Raw genomic sequence first — 26,361 nt, forward strand, 5'->3', positions numbered from 1 at the left:
GCAATGTTCTCTCTCCTAGTCACCAGTGTAGGGCGGAGAGAAGGACAACGTGCAGCAGATTGCTCTCACTCATCTCTCTGGCTGCAGACAAGACGTCAGTGAGGGAGGTAGAGTAGTGCTCCCTTGTCTCCTCTCCACCACCAGGTACCTACCTTAGTAGCAGCCTGCCTTCCTCCCGCTCTCTATTATGCTGATCATGGATGAGCTGAGGGAGATGGATTGCAGCGTACTGAAACGGCTACTAAAAAGAGACGGCATACCCAACCGGAGCTCTACGGAGAGCGGCCACAAGCAGCATGCCAGCCCCAACAGCCATAGTAATAACACGAGCGGAGGAGGCGGCGGCGGCAGTGTGGGTGTCGGAGGCACTTGCCTGCTTCTGGACTGTAGACCTTTCTTGGCGCACAGTGCAGGCTTCATCCAGGGATCGGTGAACGTGCGGTGTAACACCATAGTCCGGAGAAGGGCCAAGGGCTCTGTGAGCCTAGAGCAGATCCTACCGGCGGGGAGTAAGGACGAGGAGGAGGTACTGACCCGGCTCCGCTCAGGACTATACTCTGCTATCATTGTGTATGATGAGAGGAGCCCCAGAGCCGAGTGCCTGCGGGAAGACAGCACGGTGTCACTGGTGGTGCAGGCTCTGCGCAAGGACAACGACACCACTGACATCTGTCTACTCAAAGGTACAACAATGCACAGGGTACCATTCACATACCACAACACTGGGAGGAGGGGGGTCCTTATCAACCAAGGCACCAGCTCCATTCACAAGTCTGTTAGCATATGGTCCATTCATGCAAAAAGGAAGAATAGTAATAATAATCACCTGTATTGGACCAGGTGGGGGGGAACCCAAAATGACTGCCTTGTATCGGTAGCCATCTTTTTTTGGGGAGTCAGAACAATAGCATTGGCGTAGCTTGGGTTCCCTGAGAACACCAACATCCATTCTATACATGTTGCCACTTTAAATGTAGAGTAGACTAGGTAGGTGATCACTACTACTAGTAGTGTCATGTTGTGACTTATTTGGTATCTACTGGCCACTAATTGTTGAAAACAATGACAGGTTGTCAGCCCTCCAATCTAGGTTAAGAAGCTCACGTTTTTTACCCCTACACCAATCAATGTTTTCGAAGCTCATATTTTTGATCCCTACATCTATCTAGGTTTTTGGACCTCACATATTTGCTTCTTACACCAATCGAGGTTTCAGAAGCTCACATTTTTGATCTTCGGCAACCTAGGCTTTAGAAGCTTACATGTTTGATCCCTGCACCTATCTAGGTTTTTGAAGCTCACATTATTTGCCCCTTATGGTCAAATATCTAAAACCAATCAAGGTTTTAGGAGCTCACATTTCTGCTCCATAAACCAACCTACGTTTTTAGACCTTCACATTTCTGCTCCATACACCAATCTATGTTTTTAGACCTTCACATTTTTTGCTCCATACACCAATCTTATGTTTTTAGACCTTCACATTTTTTGCTCCATACACCGACCTACCTTTTTAGACCTTCACATTTTTGCTCCATACATCGACCTACGTTTTTAGACCTTCACATTTTTGCTCCATACACCGACCTACGTTTTTAGACATTCACATTTCTGCTCCATACACCGACCTACGTTTTTAGACCTTCACATTTTTGCTCCATACACCGACCTACGTTTTTAGACCTTCACATTTTTGCTCCATACACCGACCTACGTTATTGAACCTTCACATTTTTGCTCCATACATCGACCTACGTTTTTGAACCTTCACATTTTTGCTCCATACATCGACCTACGTTTTTGAACCTTCACATTTTTGCTCCATACACCAACCTACGTTTTAGACCTTCACATTTTTGCTCCATACACCAACCTACGTTTTTAGACCTTTACATTTTTGCTCCATACACCAACCTACGTTTTCGACCCTCGCATTTTTGCCCCCTACACCAATCCTACGTTTTTAGACCTTCACATTTTTGCTCCATACATCGACCTACGTTTTCGACCCTCACATTATTGCTCCATACACCGACCTACGTTTTTCGACCCTCACATTTTTGCATCACGAATCAATCTACGTTTTTTTCGACCCTCACATTGTTTGCTCCATACACCAATCTACATTTTAGACCATCACATTTTTGTTCTATACATCAGTCTACGTTTTATACACCATATGGTTACCATACATGGCGTCTGTGAATTCAGTATAACTGATATAACAATATATTAAAACATTTCTCTTGGAAGGTTTGCTGTTGTGTGGTAGGCCACACAAGTTATACTCGAGAAAGCATATACCCTTCGACCATCGCTGTATTTTAAAGTTTAAAGGGACATCTTTAATAGGCCTTTGTGGTCCTCCTTTAGTAAGGCAGTGTAACGCAGGGGTATCTTGCAGCAACTAGGAATAGATCCTTCACTGATTTGAGTAAATTGAAATCCTGTTCATATGGCTTTCTGGTGATTCTTCTTTTGTAGAATATTGTTGTATAAACACGTCTTTGTCATTCTTTCGAATTTTATAATATTTTTCTTTTGTGTGCACCAACTAAAAATATTTATTTTTAAAAACAAGTGATAAAATGTTATAACATTGTAGTGCAAGGGGAGACTAACCATATACTTCTATATCAGTATACATACATGAATTACCTTTACTGCCAGGAATATTGAGCTTGCAGTTCTTGAAATGAGCTGTCAAGTACAGTTATTTCCTTTCCTTTATGGTTACCCAAATGTTATTGCCATGTTTTTTTATCATTTACATTTGTATTTCTTTTTATGTGGTATAAATATTAGAACGGAAATTTTAGCAGATTTTAACAGTGGACACACAACCGTATGATTTTGTTCCAAAACAAACGTATGTCATTGTTCATTCATACACTTGGAATTCCTTCTAGCCAACAATCAGTTTGACTTTGGTTGTAGAATGAAGTCATTCAGACTCCTAAAGGCTGGGTAATATTGGGGTTCCACAAACTGCCACCCATATTTAATACAGACATGCTCAGCTTTTATTTTAATGGCTAGACCTCATTGTGCAAACAAGCCTTGACCCCAATGAACCAGGGTGGGAAAATGCCATATGTCGCTAGGTCGGGTTCTATTTTTTCTTTTTATCACTTTAATCTTTTGCCATATAGAGGTTTATGTTTAAGAGTAATAAGTATTACCTGTATGGTGGACAGCCGTACAAATCTTTGTCTCGCTATATCATGTATCGGTTGAACAACGCAAACTGCTAGCTGCAGACAATTTTTTTTTTTTAAACTGACTCTATTCAGTAAATACAATCGCTAGATTTTGCTTTTGTGTTTAATACTTGTTAGATGCAGTGCTCCTGTGAAATCGGAGATCGTGAATTTCTATTTATACGTGATGGATGGCGCTGTGTTTTATATTTAATTCATTGCTGTCTGTAAACCTACCCGTCCATTCACGGTTTCTCATTGATATCCAGCTATGCCCATTCATGATTTTCTACAACGGAAGAGCTCGCTGATCACAAGACCTTTTTACTTGCTTTGCATTCTTTTTAGAAATTCCGCCTTTGACTTTTTTTTCGTTTTAATTTTATTTTTTTACTGCTGAATATTTAGCATACATTCTTGTCAGCCTTTGTTGTCTGTGAGTGTGTGTGTGTGTGTGTGCGTGAGTGTGTGTGTGAACAGCCCTCGACCACCCCCCCTCAGCCCACCCTGTTATTATCCAATGAAAAAAGACCACAATTGTTACCTTTTTTTTCTTAATCAATGAAACGTCAATATCAACAACTATGGCACTCTGTTTAATTTTTGCGTATTTATTCAAAGACTTCAACGTTTAAAATATGGCATGGTCAGAATATAATTTTTCTTCCTACATGTGTTACAAACAAAGAGAATGCAGAGCAGATTTCAGAGGCTGGAGCCATCAAAATAAAATATGTGCTCGCTCTTCTAAGCCTATTGGTGCACGTAGTGAGAATGGGATACAAAGGGAAGGTATTTACAACATCTTATATATTACAATAGTCTGATCTACTGATGCTTTCTGTTCATATAGGTAACAGAACTTTTGATTCAGATTTTTATTTTGTGCTGCCAGTCTATGTTCCTGCTTTTACAGGAAAATAACTAAATAAAATAAAGATAGAGATTATATATATATATATAATCTCTATCTCACAAAAGCGAGTACACTCCTCACATTTTTGTAAACATTTTATATCTTTTCACATGACGACACTGAAGAAATTACACTTTGTTACAATGTAAAGTAGTGAGTGTACAACTTGTATAACAGTGTACATTTGCTGTCCCCTCAAAATAACTCCACATACAGCCATTAATGTCTAAACTGCTGGAAACAAAAGGGAGTACACCCCTAAGTGAAAATGTACAAATTGGGACAAAAGTGTCAATACTTTTTGTGGCCACCATTACTTTCCAGCACTGCCTTAACCCTCTTGAGCATGGAGATCACCAGAGCTTCACAGAATGCCACTGGAGTCCTCTTCCACTCCTCCATTATGACATCACAGAGCTGGTGAATGTTAGAGACCTTGCACTCCTCCACCTTCCGTTTGAGGATGCCCCACAGATGCTCAACAGGGTTTAGACCTGGGGACATGCTTGGCCAGTCTATCACCTTTTATATCCTCAACTTCTTTAGCAAGGTAGTGATCATCTTGGAGGTGTGTTTTGGGGTCGTTTATCATGTTGGAATACTGCCCTGCAGTTTAGTCTCCGGAGGTAGCGGATCATGCTCTGCTTCATTATGTCACAGTACATGTTGGCATTCATAGTTCCCTCAATGAACTGTAGCTCCCCAGTGCCGGCAGCAGCCCCAGACCATGACACTCCCACCACCATCTGAACCAAATAAGTTTATCTTGGTCCCATAAGACCACAGAAAATGGTTCCAGTAATCCATGTTCGGAGTCTGCTTGTCTTCAGCAAACTACAGGTTTTCTTGTGCATCATCTTTAGAGGAGGCTTCCTTCTGGGATGACGGCCATGCAGACCAATTTGATGCAGCATATGGTGTATGGTCTGAGCACTGACAGGCTGACCCCCCCACCCCTTCAACCTCTGCAGCAATGCTGGCAGCACTCATACGTCTATTTCCCCAAAACAACCTCTGGATATGTCGCTGAGCACGTGCACTCAACTTCTTTGGTTGACCATGGTGGGGCCTGTTCTGAGTGGAACCAGTCCTGTTAAACCGCTGTATGGTCTTGGCCACCGTACTGCAGCTCAGGGCCTTGGCAATCTTATTATAGCCTAGATCATCTTTTATGTAAAGCAACAATTCTTTTTTTTTTTTTTTTCAGACCCTCAGAGTTCTTTGCCATGAGGAGCCATGTTGAACTACCAGTGACTAGTATGAGAGTGAGAGCAATAACACCAAATTTAACACACCTGCTCTCCGTTCACACCTGAGACCTGAGTCACATGACATCGGGGAGGGAAAATGGCTAAGTGGGCCAAATTTGGACATTTTCAGGGATGTACTTTTTGTTGCCAGTGGTTTAGACATGAATGGCTGTGTTGAGTTATTTTTGAGGGGACAGCACATTTACACTCTTGTACAAGCTGTACACTCACTACTTTACATTGTAGCAAAGTGTCATTTCTTTAGTGTTGTCACATATAATAAAAAAAATTAAAAAACGTGAGGAGTGTACTCGCTTTTGTGAGGTACTGTGTGTGTGTGTGTGTATATATATGTGTATGTATATGTGTGTGTGTGTGTGTGTGTGTGTGTGTGTGTGTATATATAATATATATACACACACACAATTATAAAAAAAAATTATAATGTTCAGGGATTCTTTTATATATGGCCTTTGGGAAGGCTTTACTGTTGGCACTTGGATGTATATTGTGTGCTGTCTACCACACCTGTGAAGAGAGAGAGTTGTATGTGTGTATATATGTATATATATATATATATATATATATATATATAATCTTCTCATTACATGAGCATACTAAGGGTATTGTTTTCAGACATGTTGGGCTAGATTAGTCATCATGTTAGTAGCTCTAATGTTTCATTCACATTTCTAAACCTACAGACTTCCACTTCCTTTTCAGACTTCCCCTTCTTACCACATTCAATGTGTTTCTTTCATTTTGAAAAGAGACCAATTACCTGGGAACAGCGGTATATAAAACATGTGACGGGATATAACTGACTATAATACAATTCCTGCATATCATATTTGGCACAGGATAGTCCAATATTCAGCCATTTGACATTAACATTTATTATACAGGATTTATATAGCGCCAACAGTTTACATAGCGCTTTACAACATAAGGGCAGGCAGTGCAATTAAAATCCGATTTTATACAGTAGGAATTGGAGGACATGTGTATGAACCTACTGTTTTCTAGGCAGGAAGGAACATTGGAGATTTCATTAAAACTTTTGCACACGGAATTTGGTGCAGCTGTGCATGGTAACCAATCACCTTCCAGGATTCAGTGGCCGTTCACACGATGCAGTGTGGGAACTGCATGCGATTTTTGAACAGGAATCGCACTCATTCACATGCAATTTTTTTGCAGTGCGATTTGAGCCATTAGTTTGGATGAGATTTATGTACTTTTATAGCACTTTTTTGTGTGTGTGTGTATTTGGGAGTAGAACATTCTACTCTTAAGCCTAGTACACACTATGAGATTAGTGGACAAATGTTTGTCTGGTTTTCTTCTCTCCTCTTCTTTTTTTATTTGCGTGCTAGTCTCTATATCGAAAATGAAGAGCTTACTAAAGTACGGAAATTCTCGTTTGATAGAATAAAAATTCGGAAGTGATGTAATGTATTTTTCAAATTGGTATTGAACATGAAAATATTTAGTGTTTTTTTGTCCCTTTTGGAAAATTGTACTAACAATGGGATTATGATACGACTGCTTTAAAAGCAGTATTTTTGTACTATATTCTGATCGTGTGTATGGGGCTTTAGTGCAGCACTGTAAATATAAAAGATATAATAAAGCTAAAGTCACAGAAATGACTTGTTTACACTGTGGTGGATTGCTTTTCAAATGGCGGTTGACCGAGGGCTGGGAGGCAATATGTTGCACAGGCCCATTTATAAGTACAAAAAGGGAATACTTGTACAACACCCTTTTCTGGCCACTATGTTAATGTGAGCAGTTAGGAGGCAGTAAAACCGCAACTCAATCATCATCAGCCGTGTGTATTAACAAGCCCAAATAGGTTTTCAGTCAGTTTGACATTTTACTGGCAAACATCAATATTGTAGTCCTACCCCAGCGTCCCTGTTATAGCGGTTGCACAGTGTGTCTAAATATATCTGTGCCATTCAGTAGACAGCAGATCTTGACCATGGTGCCCAGTGCACTCTTATCTAAAGGTGGCCATACAGGAATCAAATTTGGCTGGTTCAGCAGGGACCGGCTGGGATTTGATCCATGTATGGGCAGGCTGGTTGTACCAAAGGCGATCCATCCAGCTTGTCTGTTGTGGGAGGTATTCCCGTGGTGGAAGGAAAGAAAACCGTGTCCTCTATGGGGCTGCTTTACCGACCTGGAGAAACCCATACACTCTATTCTTCAGCACTACAAGTCTGTAATGAGATGCTTATAATAAAGTGTTGGCTTTTTATATGATAGCACTGGAGTGGAAGAGCAAGGTTAATTACATTTTTTTTTTTTTTTTTTACTCTTTGTATACCTATTTTTCTTTTCCTCCCCAATTTTTCCACAGTGGACATTTTTACTAAGGGCAGACAAATGTATCTCCCTTTTACTGGAATTCTGGCACTGTCTCCTAGTATGTGTGACAGAGCATATCATCTTGGAAGTAAGGGTGGGGTGTCTTTACCTTTCCCCTGATATCTTACACATTTGGAGTTTTAGAGATGCGTTTTCCCAGAAAGGCACTGATGATGTCGCATATAAAGCCCTGCTTACAGTGCCTCACTCAACCAGGAAGTGGGAAAAACATTGATTGTAACTTAAAAACAACACATTTTTAATGAATGTAGGTTGCTTTCAAATCTGCATACAGAATGTCTGCTACTATGTGGTATAGTTGATATGGAACTGTTTTGTGATGCTTGTGTATGCTGCATGCATTGCTTCATAGCATACCATTTGGTTTCTTAAATTGGGTCTAAACCTCTTTTATTATTATTATTATTATTTATTATTTTATTTCTAAGAAATTGAAGCTTAAATACCTCCTGTTTTAAACAGAAGCCATGATGAATTTTTAGCACGCACTGTACATTTTGCCTAAGTGTACTTTTTTGTTGGTGTAGCTTTTTAAGATAATCTTTTAATCCCAGATTTGTATTTTTTAAGATGGGTACACACAGATCAAAATTCAGCCAGTTCAACAGGGACCAACAGCATTTGATCGGTACTGCTGGAAAACTTTCCATTAATCAGCTGCTGCAGCACTGACCAGTGTATTCTTGACAGCAGAGGATATTGCCCCGTACACACGATCCGAAAATCTTACGAAAAATGCCGCTTTCGGAACGATCGTACGATAATCTGATCATTAGTACAGCGCTTCCGAGAGCCGATCAGGACAGTTCATCCGATTTTTTTTATTTATCGGACATGCACGAATTTTTTTTTCGTACGATGCCAGATTGTCCAATTTTCGTATAATCAGTACAGCTGTCGTTCGAAAATGCAATACAAATGCATTACAACACATGACATCACTTCCAATTTTTTATTCTGCCGTACGAGAATTTTCGTGACTTTAGTAAACTCATCAGATTCGACGTGAGATTAGCATACAAAAAAAAACGGACGATCATTCGTTCGATAATCGGATCGTGTGTACCGGGCATTAGGGTGTGCGTGTGTGGTGTGTTTTTTTTATTTATTTATTTTTTTTTTTTTTTTAGCCCTTTTTGCTGAACCAAAAAAAAAAAAAAACTATGCCTGTTTACCCAGCTTTAATGTCTGTTTGTATGTATGAAATAATTAGCCCTGTGGCAGAGCCTCTGTGATAAAGAATACACCACACATCGTATACAGTAATGTTTTAAGTCATTCTGAGTCAACTTAGTGTTTTAAACAGAGGAAAAAATTAAGCCACATCTTTTGCACAACACTTCCACAACAGGAAGCAGTTGTGGCAAGCAAATAAGACTCACAAGTCTAAGAATAATACTCTTATGCAGTAAATATATAACTTTATTAGTAAGTGGCAACATTTTATATATATATATATATATATATATATATATATATATATATATATATATATAATTTTTTATGTTAAAACACATCAATATCTGCATTAAGATTATTGTATGTGTTTCTTTAAAGACATTTTTTTTTTTGGCCAACTTGTAGTAGTTTAATTTATCCAATAGTTTTCAGTGGGTGCACACAAGTAACGTAGGGTAGGAACCCAATGATAACCAGATAAAATGTAGGACAGAGGACACTTTGTAGTTACATGGGATGTCCCAACAAAATTTCTCTTACATTGTCCCTGCAAGCTCTAGCAGCCATCTTGAACGTGGACCAAACTCTGCCCCGCCTCCCTGTGCAGCAACAGATCACTACAAAGGTGATTTTGTTTTTCTTTTTGCGGCAAAGCTAGACTTTTAACAAGAATTCTGATTGGTCACTATGGGCAACTACTCCACTTTAAGGTATTTTTTTTTTTAATGAATAAGGCTGTTTCTGTGCATGTAAGCCTAACGTAATAATATTTTATGTCTTGCGTACAGTATGTCATTATGGGATAGGAAAGGCGAAACAATGCATCTAAATGGAAAGGTGCACTTTTTACTTTTGGCTTTACCACCCCAATACTTGTCTGGAACATTGCTATTTTGTGGCAACCTACTAAATGTCAAATATATAATTTTTTTGGCAAGTAGCTGGTGTTTGTTTATTTAGTTCATTACATAAAAGTAGCATTGGAGTAAAACTCAGATATTATTTCAATTTTTTTATTTTGTGGATAAGAAGGCAATTCTATGATAAAATGGGTCCAGTGGTGGCCTTTTTGGCCACCTAATTTTATTTAATATTTTATAGAACATTTTTGTGATAGGTGAGCTATATTTGGTTAAATCTAGTGGATTCACCAATTGATTACTCCCTTTTATTTTCAAAGCTATTCTGAACACTGTGAAACATTTGATTTAGCAGTGCAAGAATCAACCTGATGGGCCATTACCAACCATCCTCACGTTGGTCTTGCTTGATAGTGTTTTTTTTTTTTTTTTTCTGATTGCTTTCTGCATACAATACTTTCAAATTTGTTCTGCTCACAGTTTATTAAATAGGCATGTATTCGAATAAACAAACATGCATGCTGCACCGATCCCAGCCATCTTATGAATTCTGATTGGTTGCTGTGGGTTATTGTACTTTCCACTTTACTCATTGCCAAGTTTATTAAATAAACATACCTGTTGTCCTTAGTAGCAAAAGCACATACAGTCTAGACTCTCTGACGAATCGATGCCAACATTTAAAAATGCATTTCTGGAATTATGCATTTGTAAAATCCGCTTGCTGCATCTTTGTGGTTTCCAACAAAACACAGATTACTTGGAGTTCAATGGTAATGAATGTAAAATGCATCTAACACACAAAGGGTTTGATTTACTAAAACTGGAGAGTGCAAAAATCTGGTGCAGCTGTGCATGGTAGCCAAATGGCTTCCATTTTTATTTTTTGTCGAAGCTGAATTGAACAAGCTGAAGTTAGAAGCTGATTGGCTGCTATGCACAGCTGCACCAGATTTTGCGCACTCCAGTTTTAGTAATTCAAACCCAAAGTGCCTACTTGGAACCATACCAGCAAGACACAAATATGAACAGGTCCATGCCATATCCAAATTATTTAAGGTACACAACAGACTAATATTGCTAATATTTGCTACTAGTATTTTATAAGTTATAGTCTGTCTGTCTCCCCACCCATAGGGCCAAGAAGGAAGGTGTCATACACTCATAACTTTACAGAGCATTTGTTCATTGTAGATTATGGAAAATTTGTATGTGGAAACATAAGTTGCATAACACATTAATGTAAAATGGCCCCTTTAGGCTGGGAATTCCAACCACTGAAGTCTCCAAAGGATTTACCAGGCTAGCCTGCAGCTAATATTGCCAGAATCCACATATATTCGTTTTGTGTGGAGAATTTGATATTTTTTTCACAGAATTTTAAAATTTTACGTTTAAAGACATTAAAAAAAGAACACAAAAGGAAATCAATGAGAGGCTGATATCAAGTACAGACATTGTACAGAAGATCCCACAAAACCTAAATAAGCAAGGTCCAGGTATAGTCTAGGTATCTGGTAAGATATTATCAACATCCCTGGACAGACCTCATAAAATGTATAATTGGTGACGTATACTTGCGTACTAATAACTAAGCAATAAAAACATCCCGAGAAAACAAAAGGAGAAAAACATCATCCTGTCCAACTAGTACCTGGGTAGAAGGAAAAAACAATGAGATAATTGAGTATTGCCATTAATCAAGCTAGCGAAACAACACATAGGGAAATTATCAATCATCTGGGATCCAGCCTGTCCACGCGTCTTTACATTTCTCCTACTATTGGTTGTTGGCCATGTGTTCCCAACGTTCTACCTCCCTCTTCCAATCAAAGTGTGGGACAGGCGTTCTGTTTTTAGAACCTAGTGATTAAGGATTTGCCTGCATTTAACAGGTGGGGAGTAACGAATTCTCTTATAAAGAAGTTTCATCGAGGAGGGGACCCCATGAAAAAGAAATTGAAAGGGAGAACTTTTTATCGGCCTAAGGGTGTTTTTATTTATTTTTTTAATCCAAGGGGTGATGGCTTCCCAAAAAACGAATTTTGTGACAGGACCACCAAAGGTGGAGAAATGTGCCACGTTGGTCACAGCGGTCTTGTAGCACCTAGTGAGATTTATACGCTGACTCCTGAATATGGGAGCTAATGGATGTAGTATATAAAAAGGTTTTACTTTTGTAGAGTTAAGAGGAAGGCTAGAAAGAAAGTCTGTGTCCCTTTTAAAGATTTACCTTCCTTCCTGTCTGATACTGTTGTTAAAGGGACAGGAAGTGAGTGTTTCGTGTAATGGTGATGTGCCCTGTGCTGGGCTGCATGATCATCACCACATGGTTCTTTTAAACTATTCATGGCTGGACATGGGGTGATTCCCCTAAGCACCCTGGGATACTTTGGGCACAAGACTCCTCAGAATACCTGGGGACTTTGGAAGCCTCCATTACTTGCCCCTTTGCCTGAGCTCATTTCTTCAGAGAAGCCTGGCCTGAGCAGTATTTGCCAGCAGCGCTTCCACATGCCCTCTACAGGGCTTACAGCAACAAGTGTGTCCCACAGCAGCTCGCACAAGCAGGTGATGTTTCCATTAGAGATTAGTGGAAGAATGCGTGCAGAAGTAGAAGACCTTTTTTCTATGCTTTCCTGAACAGTCAGTCAAATCCATCTATACACACACACAGCCATCCTGGTCCCAAAAAGGGGCTTAGTTACCAACAGTCATTAGATAAGAGAGAGTCGAGGAGTAGACTTTACCAGAGTCCTGCATCCTTAGACAGGGAGGAAAGATAAAGGATTTGTAGGATTACTTGCATCCCCCTTTTTTCCCACTCCCTAACGAGAAAGGGTAAGGTGGAACCTTGCTGTCGAAACCTTGTTGTAGCCTGGTCCTCAGACACTTTCCACGATAAACCTCTGGCTCATTACCAATGTATTCTAGCCCTCTTCACAAGGAACTGCAGGGCTGGCATTAACTTTAAATTCCCCCAAACTATCCTACATGTGGGGACCTCTAGCAGCTCCTGCATTGCCTATTAATCCAGATGGCCCTTTACCGCCATCTTATGGCCACAAAGGGGAACTACTCTAAGCCTATCTGTGCCCTTGCTCTACAATGGGTGTCAAACTCAATTTCTTCGTGTGCCACATCAGCATTATGATTGTCCTCAAAAGGGCCTTTTATATATGTAAGATTAGATGTCCAGTGCATCCCCTCCCCATATATTACATGTCAAGAGCCCCCCACCATCAGAAGTTGAGTCCCCCCACTCTCCCTTACATCACAATGCACCCCCTTTCCTTATGCTGCTGCTGGGAAGAAGCTGGATGCATTGCTTGAAAGCAGAAAGTAAGGGTCTGGAGGGGGTCTGGAGCTCTCCTGCAGCTGCAGGAGAGGTGTGAGGGCCACATGAAATGGCCAGGAGTGCCGGATTCGGCCCGCGGGCCTTGTGTTTGACACCTGTGCCCTACAAGGTGTAAATCTCTCGAATGGAGACCCAGAGAGCAGTAAAAAAAAAAAATTGTGGTTCTAATCGTTTTCCACTCTATCGCCAACCAGAAAAAAATAATTGGCTTTTATATAGGGTTTAAAGAACACAAGCTTTGGAAGTGGTCAGGAGCATGTTTTAAATTGAATTAAGCACTGATGTTGTACACCTGCCTGTTCCTTTTTTTCCCTGCCATGCTGTGCAGCAAAGCTAAACTATCTACATTTAAAAAAATCTGACTAGAGGGCAATGTTGTCAAAAATATAAAGTGTGATTCCTTATTTTGCGAAGCTGCAAAAATAATTTTAAAATTAATTTTTATTACACAGGATTTTATATAGTGCCAACAGTTTATGCAGTGCTTTACAATGTAAAGGGAAAACAGTACAATTACAATACAGTACAGAAGTAATAGGAATACAATTGATCAAATTGCACTGTATCTGTATTTCTATTTACATGATTGCGCTTGTTTTTTAGGTATTTTTAACATTGAACTGAGTGGTTGTGGCAGATGGGATTGTTGCAGTACATAGTTAATCATATCATTATTAGTATATTTATTTGCGCTGAAGATAACCGGAGACAGACGCCTTACTTTTCAGTCTCGAATTAGCATTGGTTGCCAGGTCAGCTAATTAAAAATGGACACTCATAAAATCCCATGCTTGCCTGATTCCGATACATACTAACATAGCAGCAAGTAGAACTGTAGCCAGTATGGAGGACTAATTGTAAAACAACCTTGGAGCATGAATATTTGATGTGTCTGGTTTTAAATGTCTGACCTAGCAAGCAAACCTGCTCTGCCCGGTCTTGCCTTTCTGCTGTTCATAATTATAGAGTCTTACCACTGCTATTTACAGACCATTTTTTTTGTGTAATTTAAAGGACCGCAATGCCAAAGTAGCAAAAATACATAATGAAAAAGTACTCTACTGGCTGAATGCTTGAGGGGAAATGCCATGGGGTTTTTTTTGTTTTTGTTTTCTTTGCCAGACACCCATCTTCCTTATTTTATTTTCATGGAGCGTGCATTGTGATACAACAGATATGCTGCCATAGAAACTGGCCTATGCGATTGGTATATTTTAAAGTGGTGGCAAAGCTGTGCATGAAAATATGAATAATTGTAGTGATACCAGTCAGCGCGGCTCCTCTCTTCAAGCCCTGTGATGGCGATAATTAATGGACACGGGAAGTCTGTCCTTGGATGCTGTTGTAACGTGGGTCCATTCAGAAATTTCTGAGCAACCCTAGGGAAATTAAAGCGGGGCAGCTGCTCTGCTTCCTTCCTGAGCTTGTGTTTCCAGTTGTAGCTGAGGTGTTAATCCTGCCTCCCACTCAGATTTTTCCTCATGGTTCCTTTCACAAATGTGAAGGCAGTTCTCCTGGGCTAATATTGTTGCAGCTTGGCTCAAACATAGAGCAGAAACAAAAGAAAATATGGTACATTGGATTACAGAGTTCTTAGAGCTTTATCATATGGGGAAGTGTTTGGAGCATCAGTTAAATAAATTGTGCCTTGTGACTAGAGGCTCTTTCCTGTGTAACTGATATTGCATATCTCATTCCTGCGTGAGGTGTACAGGGCCTGCCTTAGAGTCATGAGGGTGGATTTTACTAAAGGCAAATGGACTGATTGCTTTACAAGGAAAATGCACTTTGCAATGGAATTACCCCCAGAGCTTGGTAAATGGCTTCTATCATCCAATCATGTTCAAGGAAAAATGCTAGTTTTATTTTTCTTTGCACGTGATTGGGTATTCTGGGGAAAGTGACATGGCACCACATTCACTAAGCTCCGGGGGGAAATTCTCTTGCACAGTGCAACTTCCCTTGCAAAGTTACCAGCCAAATTGCCTTTAGTAAACCAACCTCATAGTATCTTAGAATATACGAGCAGAATTTGTATTTAACTATATAAATCATTACAAAGGTATGATGTGCATGATACACAGTACTTTTAGTTTTTTAATATGTACTGCAGTTCCCTTCCCTCCTCCTTTTTTTTTTTTTCCTTCGTTTTTCTATCTCCCATTACCTGTTATCTTCTCTGATATCGAGAGACGGCTGTCTTTTCTGGGTTCAGGCAGCCAAGTACCTGATGATGCAACACTAACTTTGCCCACCAGCCACTATGAGTTCCTACTGCTGCAGCCTCCTTGCATACATGATGGGGATACCTAGGAGGATGGCAGCAGGGATTAGGCCAAACATACCTAAAAACTTTTTTAAAGTGGGCAGAAAGGGTTTCTGTAGAAAACCTGACATTTCTTGAGTGAAAGCCTGCCTTAAAGGTACAGTTTTTTTTTTTTTCCTAAATGGCTTCCTTTACCTTAGTGCAGTCCTCCTTCACTTACCTCATCCTTCCATTTTGCTTTTAAATGTCCTTCTGAGAAATCCTCACTTCCTGTTCTTCTGTCTGTAACTCCACACAGTAATGCGAGGCTCTCCCTGATGTGGAGTGTCGTGCTCGCCCCCTCCCTTGGACTACAGGAGAGTCAGGACGCTCTCTACGTTGCAGATAAAGGAGCTGTGTGTTAGTGGGCGTCCTGACTCTCCTGTAGTTCAAGGGAGGGGGCGAGCATGACACTCCACACCAGTGAGAAAGCCTTGCATTACTGTGTGGAGTTACAGACAGAAGAACAGGAAGTGAGGATTTCTCAGAAGAAATAAGGACATTTAAAAGCAAAATCAAAGGATGAGGTAAGTGAAGGAGGACTGCACTAAGGTAAAGGAAGCTATTTAAGAAAAAAAAATTGTACCTTTACAACCCCTTTAACATTCAAGCACTTCACTTAATTTAGAACCAAGCAAAGCCCCATTTATTTAATTTCGGACAAACATGTACCCCTCTATCTGTCCTATTGCAAACCGTTAACTGAATATATTAAGTGATTTCAGCTCCCTCCCATACTAAAAAGAACGTAAACCCTGACTGTATGGCATTTAGTTTGATAAAGCATCGTGATGTAAATGGCTCCTATTTATTTTTTCTTCTTTTCTCCTATTTTTATCCTTTTTTGCATCTCTGTGCAGCTGTTTCCCTGCAGCCTCTTCTTGCCAATTCTGTCTATATCTAGATTGACAGTAGCAGCTCATGTCTGTCTCCCATGTGTGTCGTCACTGCTCCTTATAGTCCCCAACTTAAAGCGGAGTTCCAACCACAATTAGCATTTTTTAAATGTATGTCCTTTCATCCTGCATTTTTATAATCTAAATCTGGTCACTTACTATTTTACAATCCGCCGCCGATCCGCATAGATATTCAAAAAAGATAGTTTATAAAACTATGTCTACACCGTTGTCATTTTGCTTGTGGGCATTGTGAAGCCTACAGGCACTTACTTCCTGGAAGTCTTGGATGGGGAGTGATAATTGGACAGCACACTGCATCCTGGGAAATGATGACACACATTTCCCAGGAGCATTAGAGGGAGATGTCAGAATCCTAGGTGGATTCAAAGGCAGATTTCGTGGGACCGCATAGCAACGGGCATTTCCAGATGAGTAAAAAAAACTTTTTTAGTCGTAAGCTAGAGTTTAAAGCAAAATAGTTTTTTTGATGGAACCTCCACTTTAAGCACATACAATAGGGGGGAGAGTGCAGGAGAAGTGACTGGGTGCTGCCCCCTCTCATTAGCAGATAATGCCTTTATGGCAGGCTCACCAGGTATTCATTCTTTTTAATGAAAGTTGTAGTTTAAAAAAAAAAAAAAAAAATTTAAATGACATGAACACAAAGCTTTTATAAGATCTTGGAGATTTGGATTACAGTGTCTCTTTTTAATTAGACCAGCGTTCTTCTTTTTTTTTTTTTGGACAGCTGTAGTGTAAATAACAGCTCTCGGCAAGCTTGACAATGTCTGCTTTTCAAGATAATGTTTGCAAATATAGCAATTAGTAATCGAACCATGGAAAACGTTACGTAAAAAAGGTTGTTTGTGAGGTTAACATTTAAATAGAAAAAAAATAGTAATGTGCATGATGAAAGCACATAGACTCTTGCAGGTATGGGGTTAGAGGGTCCATAGGAAGTATGGAGGCTGTCATTGCTGACCCCTTCTTAAAAAAAATAAGAAATTGTAATTGTGAGTGCAAATAGCAGTGCCCCATGTAATCATAATATTTTACCGTTGCTTTATAGATATAGACTATAAATTTCACCTTTTTATACATTTGTGTGTAAAATGTGACATTCTGAGTATCAAGTCTGGGATAAGACTATAGCTACCGTGAAACTGATAATACAGGAGCTCTCACAAACGTGCTACGTATCTCCCCTGCACCCAGGTGCCGCGTACAGCTGCCCATAAACCAGAAAATGCGTAAACGCTTATATGGTGTATCTTAAATATATAACATTATATACTCTTGTTATACACTCACACTGTGGCAATGTTGTGGGATATGTGTGTGCATGTGTAATATATATATAATATATATAGGCCCAGATTCTCAAAGGAGATACGCCGTCGTATCTCTGAGTCTGAGTATCTATGCGCCTGATTCATAGAATCAGTTACGCATAGATTTCTATTAGATCCAACCGGCGTAAGTCTCTTACGCCGTCGGATCTTAACTGCATATTTATGCTGGCCGCTAGGGGCGTGTACGCTGATTTACGCCTAGAAATATGTAAATCAGCTAGATACGCGAATTCACGAACGTACGCCCGGCCGACGCAGTACAGATACGCCGTTTACGTTAGGCTTTTCCCGGTGTAAAGTTACCCCTGCTATATGGTGGCGTACATGCGGCGTACCAATGTTAAGTATGGACGTCGTTCCCGCGTCAAATTTTGAATATTTTACGTTGTTTGCGCAAGCCGTCCGTGAATGGGGCTGGACGTCATTTACGTTTTCGTCGAAACGAATACATCCTTGCTGCATACTTTGGAGCAATGCACACTGGGCTATTCCACAGACGGCGCATGCGCCGTTCGTGAAAAACGTCAATCACGTCGGGTCACAAGTTATTTACATAAAACACGCCCCCCTGTTCCAAATTTGAATTAGGCGGGCTTACGCCGGCCTATTTACGCTACTGCTTTGCACACTCTTGGCATTCTCTTGATGAGCTTCAAGAGGTAGTCACCTGGCGCAGCACCCCATCACTCTCCTTCTTTGTCAAATAGCCCTTACACAGCCTGGAGGTGTGTTTGGGGTCATTGTCCTGTTAAAAAAAAAAAAATGATGGTCCAACTAAACGCAAACCGGATGGAATAGCATGCCGCTGCAAGATGCTGTGGTAGCCATGCTGGTTCAGTATGCCTTCAATTTTGATTAAATCCCCAACAGTGTCACCAGCAAAGCACCATCACCCCTCCTCCTCCATGCTTCACGGTGGGAACCAGGCATGTAGAGTCCATCCGTTCACCTTTTCTGCGTCACACAAAGACAAGGGGGTTGGAACCAAAGATCTCAAGTTTGGACTCATCAGACCAAAGCACAGATTTCCACTGGTCTAATGTCCATTCCTTGTGTTCTTTAGCCCAAACAAGTCTCTTCTGCTTGTTGCCTTTCTTTAGCAGTGGTTTTCTAGCAGATATTCTACCATGAAGGCCTGATTCACACAGTCTCCTCTTACCAGTTCTAGAGATGTGTCTGCTGCAAAAGGTGGCTACTTTGAAGAACCTAGAATATGAAATATATTTTCAGTTGTTTCACACTTTTTTTGTTATGTATAATTCCACATGTGTTAATTCATAGTTTTGATGCCTTCAGTGTGAATCTACAATTTTCATAGTCATGAAAATAAAGAAAACTCTTTGAATGAGAAGGTGTGTCCAAACTTTTGGTCTGTAGTGTGTGTGTGTGTGTGTGTGTGTGTGTGTGTGTGTGTGTGTGTATGTATGTGTGTTTATATATATATATATATATATATATATATATATATATATATATATATATATATATATATTATATATATATAAACATAACATATACCATATAACTTGATCCTCTATCTCCTACATAATATACCTACGTACATAAGACTAAGGCGATGCCTATAATTTTATTTTTCCTTTTTTTATTTTTTTTCAGTTTATTTTTATTTATTTTTTGTCTACAGAATGTATTTAAACCTAGCGGATTACATTTGGGTTTGCAGCTGCAAAGGATTTCACCATTATTTTTCTTTTCGCTGCAGGAGGTTATGAAAGATTTCACTCGGAGTACCCAGAATTCTGTGCAAAGACAAGATCTATAAACAGTATTTCCCTGCCTGCCAGCTTAGAGCCTACTGAAACCGGTTACAGTTCCTGTACAACACCACTTCATGATCAGGTAAAGGGCCATATATATTTAGTTTTGTTTAAAATTGTTTCAAATGTTTCCTAAACAGATTCATGGCATGCTTGTATGCTGTCTAGCAGCAAAGTTAAAGGATTAGGGTTACAGGTTCTGAATAGAGATGTGAGGAATTTGTTATTGAAAGCTGCATGCTCAAACCAAATTAAGAAGTCAATAAAATCAAATATTAAGTCTTTCTTGACTAAATACATTTTCCATTGTGTCTTTTAAAGACTTATTAGGCTCGTATTTTCTTTCTAATCACTACCATGCTCAGTGTTTCTTATTATAAAATAAATAAAAAATTTAATCAAGCCTCTAGGCGGGAAGTTTGCCAACAAATATGTTACCCTGCCACTGGCTGTCAGGGTGAACATGATTGGGAGACCTGGAGCTGTCCGTGTCTGCTCTTCTCACCCCACTCCTCTCTACTGCCCATTCACAGAAGCCTTTGTATTTTGTGAATGATTTCACATAACCTAGAGCGTGGGCAGAAGGAGGGCAGGGACAGGCATGGCATCTGCATTGACTCTGCACTTGAAGGAGCTGAGACCAGATCATCCAGCATGGAAGCTATGGAAGCCATCTTCCTGGAGCAGTAAACCTGTCCAATGTAAACTTAAAGCAATAAGTCCAGTCGGTGGGTTGCACCTCTGTTACTAGTATGTCTGCTGAATTCCTGCTTTAAGTAATGTAGAGCTGCCTTTCCACAAGTTTCTGACTGGTGAACTATACAACTGTAGTGATTGCAGTGTATATGCAGCAGGCCTTATGTTTTATATTGGCACATTCTAAAAAATAAAGTGCATGTAAACCCGAACAATGCACTTTTCTTTGCTCTATTTTGGTCTGTTAAATGGCTACTTAAATACCTGTTGATCCTGCCAGTTGGCTTCAAACTTCCTGTAACCTAAGGACAGACAGTGTTTTTACTAGCAGGATCAAAATAAAAAGGTTTTCATAACCTGAGATAAGAGCATGAATGCAGCAAAATGTTTGTTCTTCTGTTTAGATGCACTCTTAATTTACTATAGGCCCAATTCACAACTGTGCATTTTAGGTTGCGTTAGAAAAAATCCTGTTTGTGCTTATACCGTTCATAAGGCATCTAAAATGCAACACACCTAAACCATGCAGCACAGATGAGTGCAGGACTAATAACAAAAATTACAAGATAAAAGCATGTTGTAAGCTAGATGTTTTCTAACGGTAGAGAAACCAATGTTTGGGTGGTCTGTTTAGCTCAACTGAGAAATTTGTTGAAATATTCTTATGCATATCTAGTATGTTTCCTCCTCCATGCTGAGAAACAATTGTTTTGTATTTCCTTTTGGAACAGGGTGGTCCAGTGGACATCCTTCCCTTCCTTTACCTCGGTAGTGCTTATCATGCTGCCCGAAGAGACATGTTGGATGCCTTAGGTATCACAGCCTTGCTGAACGTATCTTCCGACTGTCCAAACCATTTTGAAGGTCATTTCCAGTATAAATGTATTCCAGTGGAAGACAACCATAAAGCTGACATTAGCTCCTGGTTTATGGAGGCAATAGAATATATTGGTAAGTATTTATTTTGTAATATCAAAAGTACCATTGGTGTACATGTATATTTTGGCTGCTATGAAGTTGCTTCTGAATGGACCAATACAATTATCTCAACTTATTTATCACAGTGATATTAAGACTGTCATAAACATTTTTTAAACATTTCCAGAGGTTTATTAAATTGGCATTCAAAGCAAACCTTTATTATATTGCAGCCATTTCATAGATGTAATGGCTGCATTCGTTTTTTTTTTTCTTTTTTATGCTTGCTTTATTTTATTTTCATCATTTTAAAAACAAGGAGAAAAGTCTAAGAAAAAAAATAAAAATGTGGCTGACACATCTGATTGGTAAGCTGCAATATATTACATTTTTGACTTTGGGTTTAATATATACAAATTCTACAAATAACAGAGGCCCCTCCCTCCTGACAAGTGCCCCCACAGCAAGCAGCTTGCAATGAAGGGACCTGAGCAGGCTTGCTCCTGAGCTGTGGCTCAGCTTGCCCATTCACACACATGTCTTGAGCCCCCTTTCTCTCCTCATTGGCTGTGATTGACAGCAGTGGGAGCCAATGGCTCACTGGCTGTGATTGAGGGGATAGAGAATGCATGAAGGGGAAAAAAACACTTCAATATTCATCAGACACGCCCTCAAACTACATAGACACTACATAATCAATAAGAAAATTGTACAATTAGATGGTCAATGCTCCTAGAACTTTCTTCTCTCTTTTTAAGGCTGGATTCACACCTATGCAGTTTTAGTGCTTTTTGCAGATTTGCACTACAGCCCATTTAACATGGTTTCCTATGGAACACATTTGGAATGCAAATATGCAAAAAGCACTAAAAATGCATTGGTGTGAATCCAGCGTGATGGAGGAAACCACAACCTTACCCATAACATTCTGGGTCAATAAGTAAACTTCAGATATCTAGAAAGCCTAACAATAGGATTAAAAAAGGTAGTGCAGAATCCTTCTTCTCTTTAAACCTGGTTTTACTTGAAGTAATTTAGTGCCACTGCAGAGTATTCAAACCTTATGCGTTCAACACTGGGTCGCTAAAGCCAGACTCCCCTATGTGTTGGATGAATCACAGCAGGAGGTCTTATGTACCAATAATTGACTAAACTTAATAATATGTCACAAACCACTGTCCATTTACCTCTCCAGCCCCTGGAGTGCCCTCCACGTTTCTTTAAACCCCTTTGACTTTCTCCTTTTTCATCCTTTTAACATTTGCTTCCCATTTCATGTATATTCAATATAATTTTCTTCATTAAAGAAAAATTAAAATGTTATTGGGAAAATGTAGGTGTAAAGAGACTAATATGCATTCTTTTGGAAACCTTAACTTGAATAAGTTATTAGGTATAACTCTGTCATTGACTTAAAATATACCTTTGAAATGTTTATATTCTTTTGATGCCTAGTTACTTCTGTTAATATTTGTCGTTTACCTCTGTTCTCAACATAAGGGGAATTTTTTTAGTTTGTTTATTGATATTTTATTTATGCTTAAATAACTGTAAAGCATTACAAAAGATAATTATCCTTACTTACTAATTCTTTGTTACAAAGGGGAACTTCCCTTGTCTGTGATGCACATTATTGTACTTTGCATGACAGCTCAGTACTAAAATGTGCAGATAGAGGATTTTTTTTTATTTTTTTAACGCTTCCCTAAATAGATATGGACGAGCATACATGTGTGGAATCGTCACAACTTTCCTTTGCCGCTAAAGTTATTGCTTTTTTTTTTTTTCAGACTCCATCAAGGATCATCACGGACGTGTGCTGGTGCATTGCCAAGCTGGCATTTCCCGATCTGCTACCATATGCTTGGCCTACTTGATGATGAAGAAAAGGGTGAAATTGGAAGAGGCTTTTGAATTTGTCAAGCAACGCAGGAGTATAATCTCTCCCAACTTCAGTTTCATGGGACAACTGCTACAATTTGAAACACAGGTCTTGACCACTACCTGTGCGACAGAGGCTGCCAGTCCCTCTGCCACACTTTTAGAATGCAGTAAGGCTTCCTCTTCACCCACATCTCCTTTTGTCTTCAGCTTTCCTGTGTCAGTAGCAGCTCCAAACAGCCTCCCTTTTCTTCACAGTCCCATCACGACTTCTCCCAGTTGCTAGAAGTGAATGGAATATGACGAGCAAACTGACTGGCTTTGGCCACTTTAGGCCCAAAAGACCTTTTATATAGAAAGAAAAACTTACACTGCAGAAAATGTAAATCCTGAAATAGGTGGAACCCCACAAGCAATAATAATTTAGCAGTTTTCCATCTTTAAAGCCATCTGAGGTGTAGTTGTCGCTTTTTATTTCAACATTTGATTTTGACTTTTATTATAAATATTTATATATATATATAAACATGGATATTTCATGTTTTTAACTTGTATTTATAACTTTTTACGTTTCTTTTTTCTTCTTAACAGAGTGGCTTAAGGGCAGCTTTTTTGTCTTTAAAGCAAAAACATTTTGGGAATTTTGTATTTTATTTTCCCAAAGTGCCTATTTTTATTTATATGTTCCTCCAATTTCAATCTGGTATTGTATTTTAAATTATTTTGTATTCTGTCCTCCAAAGTATCAAAATGCAATAAGGGAAAAGCAACATTTCTGGAACATCAAGGTTACTAGATATTGTAATCGAGAGCACAACTGAATATTATCAATGGCCATCGTTTCTGAAGCTCAACTTGCGGTGTTCTGTATGCGTTTCTCTAGTATTTCATACCTATGATACAAGATGGATTTTAAATGTTCTTGGCATAAGCTAGCCTGTTAGTAGGCATTTTTTTTTTTTAGAGTCTGGAAAATGACACTGGATATGTTATACTCATATAATAAGCTTTTAGTAGGCAGACATACATTCTATTTAATGCTTTAGACAGTGGTTCCTGTTTGGATTACTGTTGATTCCATCCTGTTCATACCCACATTATGTATTTGTATGGTTGTGGATGCCAGTCTGCTGCATCGTTTGCAACTAATTAGTGCTGTGTGTAGTTTCATTAACCATGGGCATTGCACACCTTAGCAATGCTGTCAGTATTCCGCTAACCTGAGTGATGTCTTTTTGTTCTAAAAACACATTGGGTATATGATGCAAAAGGTAGCATATACATTTTACCAGAGTATTTTCATCAGTGTTGGGCTTTGTAATCTGACCTATATCTGATCTATAAAGAAATGGGCAGTTTAAGTTCCCTTTCATGATCTTCTCATACAGTAACATTTTAATGCCTTCATATGAGCTGCCTTTTTGATGTCTACTGCTTTTAAACCATGCACATACATTATTAGTCAAGATCCTTTCTAAAAATTTGGTTAGAGGTATCGGAAAAGAAGAGGGCTAAACAGTAGTTTGAGTCATCTAAAGATATTCAAATTTTTCACAATTTTGAGTTTGTGGATCTATATTTTCTAAAAGGCCTAGGTGTCTAGTGACAGGTCACTGAAATCTCAATGCATCCTATCTGCAGGATAATTCAGTTCTGTACTTTGACACTTGGTGGTAGGCATCACGTATTTCCAGAAACATGTATGCATTAGAAAAAGAGAATGATTTAGTGTAATGTTAAGACTTGATATATTACTAAAACCTATAAAATATACCTAAAACATAGGTGTAATAAGATTAGACCAAGTTTTTTAGAATTTGTTATAAAAAAATTTGATTAAGTTAAATTGTTTAGGAGCATTTCCACATTGCAGATCGGATTTTGCGGTCAAACCTAACGATCTAGATTGTAATCTACATGACCAGCTTAGCAAAAATCTGAATATGGCCCTTGTCCATACACTCTCATATCAAAGGACACTTATTTTGTTTCCTATTGATAAAGAATACAGAAGAAAAACTCTACGCCCAGCTTGTTTTTGTGATGAATTCCTTTTATGGTAGTTCCTTTAACCACTAGCCGACCGCGCACCGTCATTATACGGCGGCAGGTCGGCTCTCCTGGGCGAGAGCCCGTAGCTATACGTCCTATCGTATAGCCGCCACTAGGGGGCGCGTGCGCGCCGCCGGAGGCGCGCGCGCTCCCCGCTCGCCCCCGACTCCCGTGCGTGTGCCCGGCGGGCGCGATCGCCGCCGGGCACACGCGATCGCTCGGTACAGAGCGGGGAACGGGAGCTGTGTGTGTAAACACACAGCTCTCGTTCCTGTCAGCAGGGGAAATGCTGATTTTCTGTTCATACAATGTATGAACAGAAAATCAGTGTTTCCCCTAGTGAGGCCACCCCCCCCCCCCACAGTAAGAACACACCCAGGCATACTTAACCCCTTCCCCGCCCCCTAGTGTTAACCCCTTCACTGCCAGTGGCATTTTTATAGTAATCTAATGCATTTTTATAGCACTGATCGCTATAAAAATGCCAATGGTCCCAAAAATGTGTCAAAAATGTCCGAAGTGTCCGCCATAATGTCGCAATACCAAAAAAAAAAACGCTGATCGCCGCCATTACTAGTAAAAAAAATATTATTAAAAATGCCATAAAAATACCCCCTATTTTGTAAACGCTATAACTTTTGCGCAAACCAATCAATAAAAGCTTATTGCGATTTTTTTTACGAAAAATATGTAGAAGAATACGTATCGGCCTAAACTGAGGAAAAAAAATGTTTTTTTATATATTTTTGGGGGATATTTATTACAGCAAAAAGTAAAAAATATTCATTTTTTTCAAAATTGTCGCTCTATTTTTGTTTATAGCGCAAAAAATAAAAAACGCAGAGGTGATCAAATACCACCAAAAGAAAGCTCTATTTGTGGGAAAAAAAGGACGCCAATTTTGTTTGGGAGCCACATCGCACGACCGCGCAATTGTCTGTTAAAGCGACGCAGTCCCGAATCGCAAAAAGTACTCTGGTCTTTGGGCAGCAATATGGTCCGGGGGGTAAGTGGTTAAACTATGCCATAACAAAGCATATAAAAGACATGAATAAGGCAGCTTTTGCTCTGAACTAGTTCATATAGTCTTCCATTGAAGATGCATGGTAGGCTTTTAAATATCATTTTTAAAATGATATTGCATCTTTAGTTTTATCTGTTGTGTTTTGTGTCTTTGTAAGAAGGTAGATACAGGGGGTTGCACCCATGAGTTTCACTTATAGCCCTATTTATACTTGAAGGTACTCCTAAATATGAATTTCTCCTTTCCTAATACTAGAAAATGTTGCATGGATTACAACCCATTGCCAAAAAATCTTT

At 39.4% G+C, this 26,361-nt stretch overlaps 1 protein-coding gene across 1 annotated transcript; it reads left to right on the forward strand.

Annotated features, from left to right (window-relative positions):
- Nucleotides 1-25,055, forward strand: DUSP4 (dual specificity phosphatase 4). Its single transcript, XM_040325351.1, has 4 exons — nucleotides 1-683; nucleotides 19,440-19,576; nucleotides 20,922-21,141; nucleotides 22,899-25,055. The coding sequence occupies exons 1-4, from the start codon at nucleotides 188-190 to the stop codon at nucleotides 23,273-23,275; spliced, it is 1,230 nt and encodes a 409-aa protein (XP_040181285.1). The 5' UTR covers nucleotides 1-187; the 3' UTR covers nucleotides 23,276-25,055.
- Nucleotides 25,056-26,361: the final 1,306 nt, after the last annotated feature.

The sequence above is a fragment of the Rana temporaria genome, chromosome 1 (assembly GCF_905171775.1).
Source record: "Rana temporaria chromosome 1, aRanTem1.1, whole genome shotgun sequence".
Classification (NCBI taxonomy): domain Eukaryota; kingdom Metazoa; phylum Chordata; class Amphibia; order Anura; family Ranidae; genus Rana; species Rana temporaria.